Source organism: Plecotus auritus (assembly GCF_963455305.1).
Source record: "Plecotus auritus genome assembly, chromosome: 3".
NCBI classification, from domain to species: Eukaryota; Metazoa; Chordata; class Mammalia; order Chiroptera; family Vespertilionidae; genus Plecotus; species Plecotus auritus.
In genome coordinates, this window is record NC_137772.1 from 91,444,288 (window position 1) to 91,458,155 (window position 13,868).

General features: G+C 49.2%; 1 protein-coding gene across 1 annotated transcript in view; it reads right to left on the minus strand.

Annotated features, from left to right (window-relative positions):
• Positions 1 to 8,759: 8,759 nt before the first annotated feature.
• ERICH6B (glutamate rich 6B) overlaps positions 8,760 to 13,868 on the minus strand; it is a gene marked incomplete at both ends in the record, with an annotated part of 65,153 nt that continues 60,044 nt past the window's right edge. The window contains 2 exons of the mRNA XM_080660129.1: positions 8,760 to 8,966; positions 11,305 to 11,530. Coding sequence (XP_080516255.1) covers positions 8,760 to 8,966; positions 11,305 to 11,530 — 433 coding nt within the window. The remainder of the gene's footprint in view (positions 8,967 to 11,304; positions 11,531 to 13,868) is intronic.

The following is a 13,868-nucleotide window of genomic DNA, read 5'->3' on the forward strand; positions in this document are numbered from 1 at the left end:
ATAGTTAGTGTAGAGAAGAACTTTATGGAAATACTGCTAATTAGGAAGCTTCTAAGAGTAAGGTTTCTTAAAGCGTGAAACACTGCAACACTTTAACCACTGAGCATTCCACAGTGATTATTATTATTTTTTTACTTCTGGAAATGTTATTTCTACATTCAATATAATGTTTCTCCTGTCACTTTGAAATTTAGTTTGGAGTAGATTGGATGCCTCTAAGAACACATGCTGCTTTTCTGGGAATTCAGGGTGTTATCTCTTGTGTTTAAAAAAATCATTATTACTAGAGGCCCAGTGCACGAATTCGTGTACGGGTAGGGTCTGGCCGGCCCGCCCCGATTGGGGCCGTTTGGGGCTGGGCTGGCCAGGAGGAGGGGCTGTGAGAGGTTGGCTGCTGGCCCTGCCCCTGATCGGGGTCCAATCAGGGCTGGGCTGGCAAGGGGTTGGGGGGGGGGCATCTGGGGAGAGGGGCCACGAGAGGTTGGCTGGCCGGCCCCGCCTCCGATTGGGCCGGTTGGCCAGCTGCAGTGTGCGTCATAGTGACCAGTCGTTCTGGTCGTTCCAGTCACTTGGCGTTTATATATATATATAGATTGTTATTTTGTTAATCCTCACCAGAGGATATTTTTTCCATTGATTTTTTTTTTTAAGAGTGTGGAAGGGAGGAAGGGCGGGGTGGAAAGAGAGAGGTGGGAGAGAAACATTGATGTGAGAAAGGTACATTATTCGTTTGCCTCCTGCATGCCCCTAAAATGGGGCTGGGAAACAAATCTGCAACCTAGGTACATGCCTTTGACCAGAAATTGAATGCATGACCCTTTGGTGCGTGGCTGACGCTCTACTACTGAGCCACACCAATAGGGCTCTATTTTGGGAAGGTAAAATATCATTATTATTATTATTATTATTATTATTATTATTATTATTATTATTGAATTTATTGGGTTGACATTGATTAACAAAATCATACAGGTTTCAAGTGTACAACTCTGTAACGTCATCGGCACACTGCATCATGTGCTCACCACCCAAAATCAAGTCTCTTTCTGCCACCCTTTGCCCTCCCTTTGCCCTCTTCTACCTCCTCCTACCCCTTTTCTTGTGTTTTTGATGTGTTGGTTTCAAGAGTCAGGGACCTCAGGGAAGGTCCCAGTGTCTGTATTCCTTGAATTGCAGAGAGTTGCAGCCTACACATGTGCAGTATCTAGTGTGAATTTTCATGGCACAACAGCCAGTGTTTGTGCCTGGGAAGTACCGTCATGTGTGCTAACTCTGTACACACAGGAGAGAAGGAAACCTGATGAATAGCGTATCTCATGCATGCAAGTCAAGGTTACCAGCCTTCTGTACCCTGCCTTCAGGTTTAGTAGTTCTTTATATTCAGTGGTTGTGCCTGTACCCGCTACAGCAAATACATTTTACTAACAAAGACAAGGAGGAGGAAAATGGCCCACCCTTAGCATCTACCACACTATATCAGGGATCGTCAAATACATTATGCACTTCTATGAATTTTCCTACAAATACCTATTTCCTGAGTGGTTTGGTTTTGCCTCTGATAGTCAATGCAGCCTGCTTTTTAGATTGAAAGGAATTTTGAGCATTCACACACTGGCCTAGAGATTGAGCACTGACAGGTGTTCTGGAATGTGGCCAGCAGACCTCATTTTGCGTGACTAGCAGACTTTCTCATCCCCTTAAAGCAGGTGCCCACATGTATAGGTTGGTTACATGTCTGTCATTTTAAACAGGTCACTCGTTTTTCAACTCAGTTTAAGTTAGTGATGTATGTTGCTTGATAGAGCTGTATTTTGGGAAGGTAAAGAAGATCCATATTCATTCTTTGACATGAATTGAATGAAATAGGAAGATTGAATCTACTTCCATTTACTATTTAAAATACATGTTTAAAGAAATATACTGTAAAATACCCATTTTTGTGTATTATGTTGTATATTTGATTTTTAAAAAGCCTTTCCAAAGAAATAAGGGCATGATTAATGTACTATACTATGATTGATGTAATTTGATGTACAGAGCAGTGTGTGTTCTTAAGGATCAAAATATTTGACAGCACTTGTTCTTGTGTTGAATCTTTTATTTCTGAAACACTCAAACACCTTACCAAGTGCTGAGTAGGTGGTAGTGGTCCAACTTGTTTGCTAAATGAATATTTGTTTAAATCTGTACAGTTTCAAGTGTTTACTTATACAAAGAGTGTACATACTTTCAAATAATTTAAAAGGCTTTATATTATTTGGCTAGAAATTGCTGTTTTTAAGAAATGTGAATTTTTTAAAAAAATAAAGATTTTTGCTTCCTAACATGAGTGTTGTATGTGGATTCTTTAGAAAACATTTTTAATTGAAGTTTTTATTGCACTAACTTGTGGATTCATGTGCAGTTGTAAGAAATAATACAGACAGATCCCAATGGTAACATCTTGTAAACTATAACATTTATATCACAAGCAGGATATTGACATTGGTGTGCTCCACCAATCTTACTCTGACTTCCCCAGTTTTACTTGCAGTGTGTGGGTTCTTTTGGCAAGATGAATATTGTGGAAAGACATTTCTGAAGCATCTTGATGCTTCATTAGTTGAAGGAATTAAAATTTTTCTTTGTTTACAAAACTGCCAATTTCCCGAGTACTGTCAGCACAAATGGTTGTGTTGAAACTTAGCATTATTGAAGTAGCAATAAAAACAAATGTGTATTTCCCCCTGGTTTAACAACTCCATAGCTTAAGTTCTCTTCTTTCACTACCTTATAAGTGAGAAAGAATAGTGTCACTGCAGTTTGCACACAGGCCGTTCGTTAAAGGCAGCTGGGAGCTGGCGAGAGACGTTACTCAGAGGCACTGGCTTCCTTGCCTCCTTCCTGGGCGCTCTTCTCGGCGCTCCTTCCACCAACCAGCTCATCCGCCTGCTCACCCTCCGCAGCCAGCCCCGGCAACTGCTGGGAACTTGAAACAGTGGCACCTGTTAAATAGTGACCCGATGAATACATTTTTTTCTTTTTTGAAATAGTTTTTAAAACCATTTCTGATTTAAAAAATGTTCAGTATTAGACATTTCTGTAGTGTTTGAATTTTAACATAAACTGTGAAAGTCTTTAATAAATGAACGTTGAAAGGCAAATTGCTATGAAATGTTTGGCATATAGCATCTGGGTTTGTCTGTGTATACTCTAAAAATTTTTCTTACAAGATTGAATTCTTTCACACATTTTAACCAAGTGGGTTTTAGTTATCAGTGTATACACATGCACATGGAAATGATTTGAACGTAGGCTGAAGACATTTTATCCTAAAATATGTCAGCATCTCCAAACACTAAGGACATTCTCCTACATAACTTTAATACCATCACTATCCCTAAAAGTATGCAGTAATATCTAATAGTCCATATTTTAGTTTCAGTTGTCCCCCCAAATGTGTCATAGCTTTTTATCCATGCTCTTAGATTTTATTTGGTGGTTGTGTCTCTTTAGTCCTTTTTAATTTATACAACTCCTCTTTAGGTTTTGCTTGTTTTCATGGCATTTTTTATAAAATGTAGCCTAGTTATAGAAAGATGTGCCTGTGTTTCCTCATTAACTTCAGAATACCTAACATAGCAGAATACATTCTTTTCAAGTACATGAAACATTTGCTAAGATAGACTTATGCTACACCATAAAGCAAACCCCAAACTGATCTACAGCAGTGGTTCTCCACAAGGGGTGACCTTCCCTTGCCCCTGCCCTGGGACACTTGGCAATGATTGGAGACGTTTCTGGTTGTCATGACTGGTGTATGTGGGGATATTACTGGTTCCTAGTTGGTAGAAGGAACTGGAACTGCTAAATATCTTACGATGCACAGGACAGCCTCTCACAACAAATACTTTGCCAGCACAAACCCTGCTGTACATATACTTTAGGGACCTCCAATCCCTAGACTTTATTTCCCTCATCTGGCTTACTTGTTTTCATATGACACATGAGATATTTTGCTTATTTGTGTGGTTTTTTTTCTGTCTTCCCCAACCCATTGTAAACTGCATGGAGGGGAGCTTGGTTTTGTTTATTGCTGTATACCTAGCTCCTAGGACAGTGCCTGCAGTAGGCGAATGAATGAAAGAATCCACTCTGTTGCCAAAGTCATGTAGCCTCCCCTCCCGATCCCAGGTGACTATTTCCTATCTTACGTAGCTCTTTTATCTCTGCCCTTCTCTGTATTTCTACTGCCGTTGCCCACCTCAAGGCCCTCGTTTTCAATATCCTTGTTTGGAATATTGAAGTATCTTTACTACAAGAGCCTAGTGTATTAACATCTTCCCTCCCCTTTCTCCAGAACATGAAACTTTAACTCCTATGGCACATGAGGATGTCTCAGTCAGCCCCTGCCCATCTACCCAGCTTCATGCCCTCACTATTTATCTGTCAGGGTTCTTGAGTGCAAGCAACAGAGGACATCATTGTCTAACTCGAGCAGGATGGCTTTACTGGAAGGAAGTGGGGGCTTGGGGACAGACTGGTGCTGGAGGAGCAAAGGGATAAGAACAGAGAGCATTACAGATGCATTTTTTTTTTTTCAAAGCAGAAAGAGTTGGTCCAGTCTTCCCTTCTGTGGCAGAGTCCCGGATTGGGTGGGCATCACTCAACTGCTTTCATCTTGGCCAAGCTCACTCCCAGTGAGGCACCCGTGTATGTGTATGTGTGTGTGTGTGTGTGTGTGTGTGTGTGTGTGTGTGTGTGTGTGTAAGAGAGATAGTCCATGCTTCAGTACAGTGTTGGAGCATAGAGGAAGACGACCTCTGTGCTAGTTACTGGTTTATTCCTATCAGCTCCAAATCCACCCTTTTTGCCCGGCTTTGAGATTCTGAGCCGGGCCTGAGAACATGCCTCCTCTGCCAGTTGGTGCAGTAGTAGGCTTTGCTGGTGCTGGTGTTACACGCGAGGCCTGGGGCGGGCTCTGTTGTGTCTGTTTTCCTTCTGTTTGGGCGTTCAGCACTGCATGGGAGGTCTGGCACACCCACTCTCCAGCGAGTTTTCCTGGCACTTGGCAGAACGCTTTTTGTGAAGCAGCTTCTGCAACCTGGAGGCCCACCCTGTGCAGCAGCTCCAGCTCCCTGGCCCCGAACCTCCCCACAGCCAGGGCCGCTGTCGCATCTGCCCCGTCAGTTCTTAGTTCCCTTCCTGGGCACATTGTAAAGAGAGGAGATGGGGAGAGGAGGGTGGGAGAACACTGTGCCTTTCATTTGCTGTTCTTGGGTTTCTAGAGTTCTCTTTCAGGTCCCTTTTAGTATTAGCTTGCTAAAATTTGTTACACTTTCCCTGTTGGAATTACTGATGTGGTTTCTGGGTCCTCACTGGCCCCTGACTGATACCACCTTTTTAAATTTCTGTCCTGGCAAGCAGGGCATGGCTGCCCACAAATAAATACTCAGAAGAGTGTTTTCCCCATAAGGGAAGGGGCTGGGAGGTTGTGCAGCTAGAAGATACTCTCCAACATGTCTCCCTATCTGGTGCCTTTTGTCTGCCCTAGATGCTCACTCTGTCTCTGCAGGGACGCTTGCCGCTCCTGGGGACTCCCAGCACGCCCCACCCCGCTCCTGGTCCTTCTTCAGCCCTGGCTCAGAGAGGCTTCCTGCAACCCCTCCTGCCTTCTCCAGATGACGACTTTGCTTCCACTGTGCTCCTTCACAAAGCAATACTTTCATCCTTTTGCTGTTGCTTGTGTCTCTGATCCCCAAGCGCAGACAACCTGTTCTCTTTGGACCTTCAGCACATGGTAGGCGCCCAGTGCATACTTACTACATGGTGTAATTATTACTGAATTAGTAATTTCTGTAGGCACTGGACGAGCTGCTGTGTGCCTTGGGGCATTCACTGATGAGGATACCCATCAGGAAACCCTTGTGTGTCACTGAACAGTTAGTATTGATAAACAGCCCAACTGAGTTCATTTTTGTTTGTAGGAGAAGCACCGTTTCCCGCCAAGTCACTGAAGATAAAATGATAATGAGCAAGAGGGCTCGTCCCCTCAGGAAGCGCAGCGCCTGAGCAGGGCTGGGGTGTGAGGCAGACATGGTGTTAGGCTTGAACTGTGTCCCCCCAATTCATATGCTGAAGTCCTAATGCCAGCACCACAGACCTTATTTGGAAACAGGGCTGTTGCAGATGTAATTACTAGTGAATTGAGGCACACTGGAGCAGACTGAGACGAGGTGGAATCCGGACTGGAGTAGGCTGGGCCCCTGACCCATTATGCGTGGTGTCCACATAGAAAGGGAGAATTTGACCCAGACACACAGGGAGAACTCCATGTGAAGACTGGAGTGATGCTGCCACAAGCCAAGGAGCTCCCTGAAGCTGGAGAAAGGCCCGACCCCACACCCTCCCGGCACCTGCTCAGGGAAGCCCTGCACTGTGCGCTTCCAGCTTCCCGAGCTGAGACCATCAGTCTCCGTGGTTCCAGCTGCTCAGTGTTTGGTCCGTGGCTCCAGCAGTCCGAGCAGATGGACAGGGGTGGGATCGGGCTTTTACAGGCCTGGCCAGCTGGTTGGCTGCTGTCAGTATTATTGCCCAGTCTGTGAGGTGATTCCTGATGGAAAGGATCCTGAGTTCGGTATTCTGCCCAGGCTTTGACACACTGGCACAGAGCAGCCGTTAGAGGAGCAGCTGGAAATCGCCCATCTATTAAATGTTGGCCACCCTAGCTGGCTTGGCTCGGTGGATAGAGCGTACACCTGCGGACTGAAGGGTCCCGGGTTCGATTCCGGTCAAGGGCACATGCCTGGGTTGCGGGCTCCATCCCCAGTGGGGAATGTGCAGGAGGCAGCCGATCCATGATTCTCATCATTGATGTTTCTATCTCTCTCTTCCTCTCCCTTCCTCTCTGAAATCAATAAAAATATATTTTAAAAAAATGTTGGCAACAACATAGTTTAAAACGGGACTGACGAAACATAATGCCTCTGCAAGGCTACCTGTTGACAGCTTCTGTACTAGTGGAAGCCCGTGTTCCGGTTTGGTGAAAGGAGGAAGACCAAGGAGAGGAAGTGGCTGAAAACAGTAAGAGCCGCATCTATTGAGCGCCACACCCAGTGCTTTACAGATGCCATCTCTTTCATCTTCACTGTAACTTCCTATTACAGGTGAGGAATGGAGTCTAGCAGGGCTCACTGCCTTGCCCAAGGCCCCACAGCTGGCAAACAGTGCTGCCAAGACGGCCAACCAGGCCTGTCTGACTCCAGGGCGCACCTGCCTTCAGGTCTGAGGCCTTCAGTCCCGGGAGAAACATCTGGAGACCTGGCTGCAAGCTTGGAAGGACTTGCTGATTGCCAAGTGTGACACAGGAGCTTTGTCTCTAGTGCCCGTGAGGAAAGGGGCTTCTCCGCCTACTGAATGGAGGTGCCCAACCAACAAGGGGTACGGGCATGTTGGGGGTGGCCTGCAAAGCTACATGTCTACAGTGGCACTCATGCCACGCATGGTAGTAACTGTAGTTTTAGCTGATGATACTGTTCACCAACAAGTGTGAGTCAAACAGTGGAAGTGACTGTGTAACGAATGCCCCGCTGGCCTCAGCACCCTCGTCCCAGCCCAGCTGCGCAGCTTCTGGTGCTGGCGAGAGGTGGAGGCAGGCCTTGTGAGAGCAGGAGAGCATGCACCCAGGCCCATGGTAGGGAAGGGCAAATTGCTAGAAGGGGTTTCCTGTCTTGATTTAAGCTGCAGTTGAGATCGCCCTGGGAAATTTGCTGTGTCCGGGGATTTAAAAGGCACACTGCCCAGCTCCTGAGTCCCTGTTCTAGAAGCTCCTATCCCTACCCATGCTCAGGCATCAACTAGGAACCATGTTTACAAGACATAACCCACCCTCCCTTATCACCCTGGATTGCACCAGATCAGCCAGCCAATCCGAGGCCACTGGGGTGTTTTTCGAGAGATCAGGAAACAAAGTCACGTGAACTGAGGTGCACAGAAAATGTGTCTTCAGAACCAGATGAGTGTCGCAGAGATGAGGATGGAAGTCCTCCTGGCTTCTAGCGGCCTTCCATGCCCCTGTCCTTTCTGAGACCCATTGCATCTCCCATCCAGATCATTCACCTCCCGTTTTGCTTTACCTACTCCAGTTTTGGTAGCTATTATCAGTGACCAGAAGGGTCCCAGCTATTGGAGGGGGGTTAGTGTGGGTCCTTTTGGGCTTAGTTGGCTCCTGGTTTGGGGGACCTGCTGCAGGATGGTGTGGTTTGCTGTCTGGGTTTCCCTCTGCCCTAGTGGGGGTGGGAGAGGGGGTGTTTGAGATGAGGTCAGGGTTAGTGAGAGAGCTACTATTTCTAGACCCATTTCATAGACGAGGAAACTGAGGTGTAAAGCTACTTGCCACACAGCCAACACACGGCAGAGCTAGACTTTGAGACTGTCTATGTCCTGAGTCAACCCAGGTACAGGAAGGTCGCAAGTGACCAGTGGGAGCAAGCAGGGCAGGTGTGGACCTATCCGGCCCCTGAGACAGCCTGTCTCTAGCGCTGTCGGGTCAGGGCCGGCTCCTGAGACTTTTCTGTCCCCCGCCACGAAGTCTGTCAGAACCCCAAAGACTTTTCTTGTCAAACCAAGCTACTGTGACAGGTCCCACATTACAAAACAACTATCAAGAGACAAAAACGAGACTTTGGGGTTTTCCTTGGTGCTCCTGACCATAACCTTCCAGAAACATTCAGCCGGTGCTGGAAGGCCCAGGCCAGCGTGGCGACTGCGCTCGTCTGGACCTAAAACCTCCTCCTCCTCCTCCGACTGTAGCCCAGCAGGAAGTTCGTGGTGCTCTCTATGAAGGTTTCCAAATCACAGATGGTCAGGAAATTCAGGATCCTACTCATTTTCCCCAGAAGGACCTGAATCTTCCGAGCTGTTGAACCGAATTCCACCTCCAGGATTGCTTTCATCTTCATTTCACTCAGCTTCTCCGGGTTGATGAACTGTGGGAATTCACGGAAGGCTAGGTGAGGATACATGCTGCCCCAGGCTCCCCTCCGCCCCCCGCCCCTGCCAGGATCAGACCCCTGTGGCCAGGACCGAGTCTTCTCTGGAAAGGCTACTCTCCAGGGCAAATCTCTGCTCCCAGCCCAGCCACCTGCACCCTTTCTGCTGCTTCCCAAGGACACGTGCTGGGCCGGTGCCTGTGGCCACCCCCAGCCTGAACCCAAGCCAAAGGGTGACAGCTCCTGAGACCTGGTGTGGGCTGCCACCCAAAGGCGGTGCCCCCCTGGGGGCATCCGCTTTTCCCCATGGATCCCCTACCACGGAGGCCCTGCCACAGTTGGGAGACTGCCCAGTGTCTGCCGAGAGCCGCACTCCCACTGCGGGCTCGCTGGAGTGCGTCTGGGTTTTGCTGGGATGAGGCACTGCCCCGTGAGGCCACCTCTACTCCAATTTGGCCTTGGTTTGTAGCTACAGAAGGCTGAGCAAAGGGTCTCCCAGAAGAATGCTTAAGAATACCAATATATTCTATTTCTATGAAGTATGCAACTTATGAAATGTTTTCACACAAAGTGTCTTATTGAAGCCGTACAACGACACTGTCATTTTATAAATGACAACGGCCTCAGAAAGAGCAAGAGGCCTGCCTGTGTCACACGGGAAGTGGAGGGGCTGGCGTGTTCTCAGGACGCCCTGATGCCTGGCCTGGGAGGAACCTGCCGATGAGTCACATCTGTGCTGATTCGTTTCCTTTGGGGCCCCCTCTCCACTGGCACAGGACTCTGACCATGTCAGCCATTCACCTGCCCTTTGGGGCATTGGTTTCCTTTGCTGACACCGCCCACCCCCGCAAGTAGCACCCCAGGTCCTCGCGCCCTCTCCATTCTAGCTGCCCCCTCCTAGCTCATCTCCATTGTGCAGGGGCAAATGGAAAACTCGAGGAGACCTAAGTACGCATCATCTCTTTACTGAGGTGGCTGCTCTGGGAGGCCCAGGTACGTGAGAAGGTTGGGACTTCATTCTTTAGCTTGTAAACCAGCAGCCTTCCTAGGCAAGGGGACCAGGATGACCAGCTGTCTGGATCTGCGTGAACTGTCCCAGCTTTAGCTCTTGAAGTCTCCTGTCCTGGAAAACGCCCCCGTCCTGTGCAAACTGGGGTAGCTGGTCACCCTAACCTGCCACATTCTCTCCTCTCCTTTCAAATATTAGTCATACAGCTTAATTGTGCTTGAGTCTGCTTTCTCCATCAGCTTGCTTCTTCATCTGGCTCATTTCCTACAAGACATGTCCATCTGTCTGTCTCCCCAGGCAGTCCTGCTGTCAGAAGCCTGGAATGCCTCTCTGGTGGGTCTGTAAACAGAGCCCTCTGTGGAGTGGGGTGGGGGAGCTGGAGCAGGAGCAGGATCTTATGTGTGTCTCAGTGGGCAGCTAAGGAGATAGACTGGGCAGGGGCCGTGCGGACGTAGAGATTCAGATCCCAGCAGTTCCAGGCCTCTGAGGTTTGCCCAGTTCCTTGCCTTCACTCTGGTCCTCAGGAAGGGTCTCAATAGCCCGCCTTATTGCCCTGTCACAGTGAGAACTCTAGGGTCCAGACTCACCACTCGTAGTGGGTTGAACAGTGGCCCCCAAAAGACATGGCCAGTAACCTGTGAATGTAACCGTATTTAGAAATAGGATCTTTGCCAATGTAATTAAGTGAAGGACCAAGGATGAGGACTTGGGGTGGGCCCTAAGCCCAATGTCTGGTGTCCTTATAAGAGAAAGGAGAGGGAGGTTGATGTGCAGAGAGATGCAGAGGAGAAGGCCACGTGAAGACAGACGCACGGACTGGGGTGAGGCTGCCACAGGCCAAGGAATGCCGGGAACCAAGAAGCTGGGAGAGACAAGGAAGGATTCTTCCTTAGAGCCTTTGGGGGTAGCTGACAGCTCGATTGTAACCTTCTAGCTCCCAGAACTGTGAGAAAATAAACTTCTGTTGATTTAAATCCTGCAGCTCGTGGTCATTTGTTACAGCAGCCGAGGAAACTAACACTCCTTTGGGATTTCCTGCCCCGACTGGGCAGAGGCCTTGGACTTTCAGGCAGTCATTTCTTTGGAAATGAGCATGTTTGGGGTGGAGAGTAGGGCTGGGGACACACATGTCCCCTTTGTTTCTGGCCCTGCCAGATGACAGGGTTGTAGTGAGTGTCAGACAAGATGAGGCACGTTGATATTGTGGCCTACTTTTTCTATGGGTTGGAGTCATGCAGAACATCGCCTGGGCCCATGGCATGACCAGTCTGAGCCAGCCGTGGCCTGTGTGCAGGTGGGCAGAGGTATGGGGAGTTGAGACCTTACCCTGTACTTGGTGCCCAGGTTTAAGGAAATGTGGTTTGTCTGGTGGACGAAGCAGAAGATGATCTCATCCTGGCTCTTGACCTGTACCTTGATGTACTGGTTGATGTCTAAGGAGATAGACCGGACAGGGGGCGCGTGCACGTGCAGGTTCAGGTTCCACCAGTTCCAGGCCTTCTGGGATTTGTCTTTGGCAAAGTAGTAGCCCAGGTTTTGGCTCAGGCTCAACCTAGATTGAGAAGTCCCATCAGGCAGCGGGCACTTGGCCATGGGGCGAGGGGCGATGCAGACCTGCTCCCTCCCTCTCTCCCCCTTTCTTGCTTCAACCTTTGCCCACAAACAGCCCACAGGCTCCTGCAGGTCTTGGCAGGTGGGAGAAGTTCCAACCAGGAAGGCAAGCCCAAGATGAGGTGCAGCCCTTCAGCCCTCCTGGGCCAGACTCTAGTCTTGTCTTGTGCCCGGGGCCCCCACTCCCACGCTCTCCTTTCAGTGCCAGGGGCTGCGTGCTCTTTTCCTCCTCAGGGCTTTGCCACGTTTTCTCTGCCTGGAACCGACTTCCCACCCTGCTTGGCACAGCTGGCTTCTGCCTAAGTATCATTTTCTCAGAGGCCCTTCCTGACCAGCCCCTCTGTTTCCCTATGTCACTCTCCATCTTCGCTCCTTGCTGGTTTCCTCCATATAATTTACTAATACATAGAGTTGAATCTTGTTATTTGTATATGTGTTAGGATCTGTAAAGTCGCCTTGAACACTTAGTGAATACTGAGCCCATTGTTCCTAGGAGAAATGTGTATCTATGTCTGTCTCGTGTAGGTAATCTTAAACCCTAAAAACAGCCCATCCTGGTGGAGTCCACCTGGCCCCAGAGCTGAGGCTTCTGAGCCACCGAGCCCTGCCTCCTGTCTCCATCCTCTGGGGGGCAGCCACCTCACTCCGCCTCCGCGGGGAGCGTGTGCATCAGAGGACTCAGATGTGTCACTGCTCTGCCCATGTTTGTGACTCTGTCTATGTGAAACACACACACACACACACACACACACACACACACACACTCCCCCGCAAGCAATGAGTCCAGTGCTCACTACTCAGTGTTCATGGAGACTTTATAGAACAGAACCATCCTGAATAATGAGAACACCTGCACTTGTCTGTCGTCTGTTTTTGCTTTACTAAAATGTAAATGTAAAACGTGGTCCACGTCCATTTGGCTCCCCAATGAGTTCCTGGCCCAGCACTGGGCCTGGGACTCACATAAATAGGTGTTGGATGAGTGAGGGTGCATGGGCTTCTCCCGCCCCCAGCCCAGGCCCTCTTGTCTATGAGCCATCCTTTCTTGGCATTTGAAGTCGACCATATCCCTCTGTCCCCGGCTCCTGCTTTTAGAATCCCACCACGGCTGTCCCTGGAATCTGTGCTGTTGGGGCAGCAACTTCTCTTGAGGACTGAATGCAGAGGGCAGAGGATCTGAGAGCTGGTAAAGCAGAGGAGGTGGGTGTGGGGCAGTCTGGATCACTCAGACTGCTGTCTGGGGACCTCACAGGTCAGCTCAGAGCAGGAGGCTGGCTAAGGGCAGCCTTGTTCACCTTCAACAGGAGAACTTGTCACTCCCAATCTAAGATTCTCCTGTTGCTTCCCATTGCCCAGTGAACAAAGTGCAAAAGTCCTAAGTCTCTCCCTCTGGGCCCAGCCTGGCCTACCTCACTTCTCTTTACGTAGACAAGAGGCTGTTTGCATATGAGGAGTTAAAAATCTGGGCTCTTGTATTCACAATCTCCAAGTTCAAAGCCTAGATCTGCCACTAGGGCCAGTTACTCCCAATGCCTCAATTTCAACTGCAAATGTTGATAGTACTTCACTCAGAGGGTTGCTGTGAGGATTAAGTGCCTGTACATAGCAATAACTTGGTCAACATTAGAATATCCTTATGACCATCAATGGAGAAAAGGGCAGAGAGGGACTTTTCTTCCAACCTGTGGGGAGCAGATCCTGCTAGCTCTACCCTGTGATGGCTCCTAGGCCTTCACAGTTCTCTCACTAGGCCTTTCCTGCCCCCGGGGGTCAGAAGTCTGTCCCTGCCCTGGGAACCCAGCTCTGGGCTGAGACTTCCTCAGGAAAATGGGCTCTAGAACCCCAAGATATCTAAATCTGGAGGTTCCTCCTCAGGGGGTGGAAAGACCACAAGCTGTGGCGTGTGTAGACCCACCCACCAGGGACCCTGTGTTCAGGCAGGTCTGGGCCCCTCGCTGTGGAGGACCCTGAAGCCTGGCAGGAGGTCCGGTCTGAGATTCCTCAAGTCCAGGGCCTGGAGGTTGGGGGCAATGCTGGGGTTTAGTTTCCAAACACCGGCAAACTACAACTATGCCATTACCTTTCCCGAGGAGACGGAAATAAAAAATGACCCAAGACATATTCAGTCCTTAAACAGCTTGGCTCTAAATCCTTTCCAGCGCCTGGGGTGCAACGGAGGGTGAGGAGGCGGGGCTGGGACCTGGGGAGCAGCTGTGGACATTTCTAGCAATGATTAGGCTCGGAGGGCCCTGGCTGAGCAGCTTTGTGTTCCCAAAATG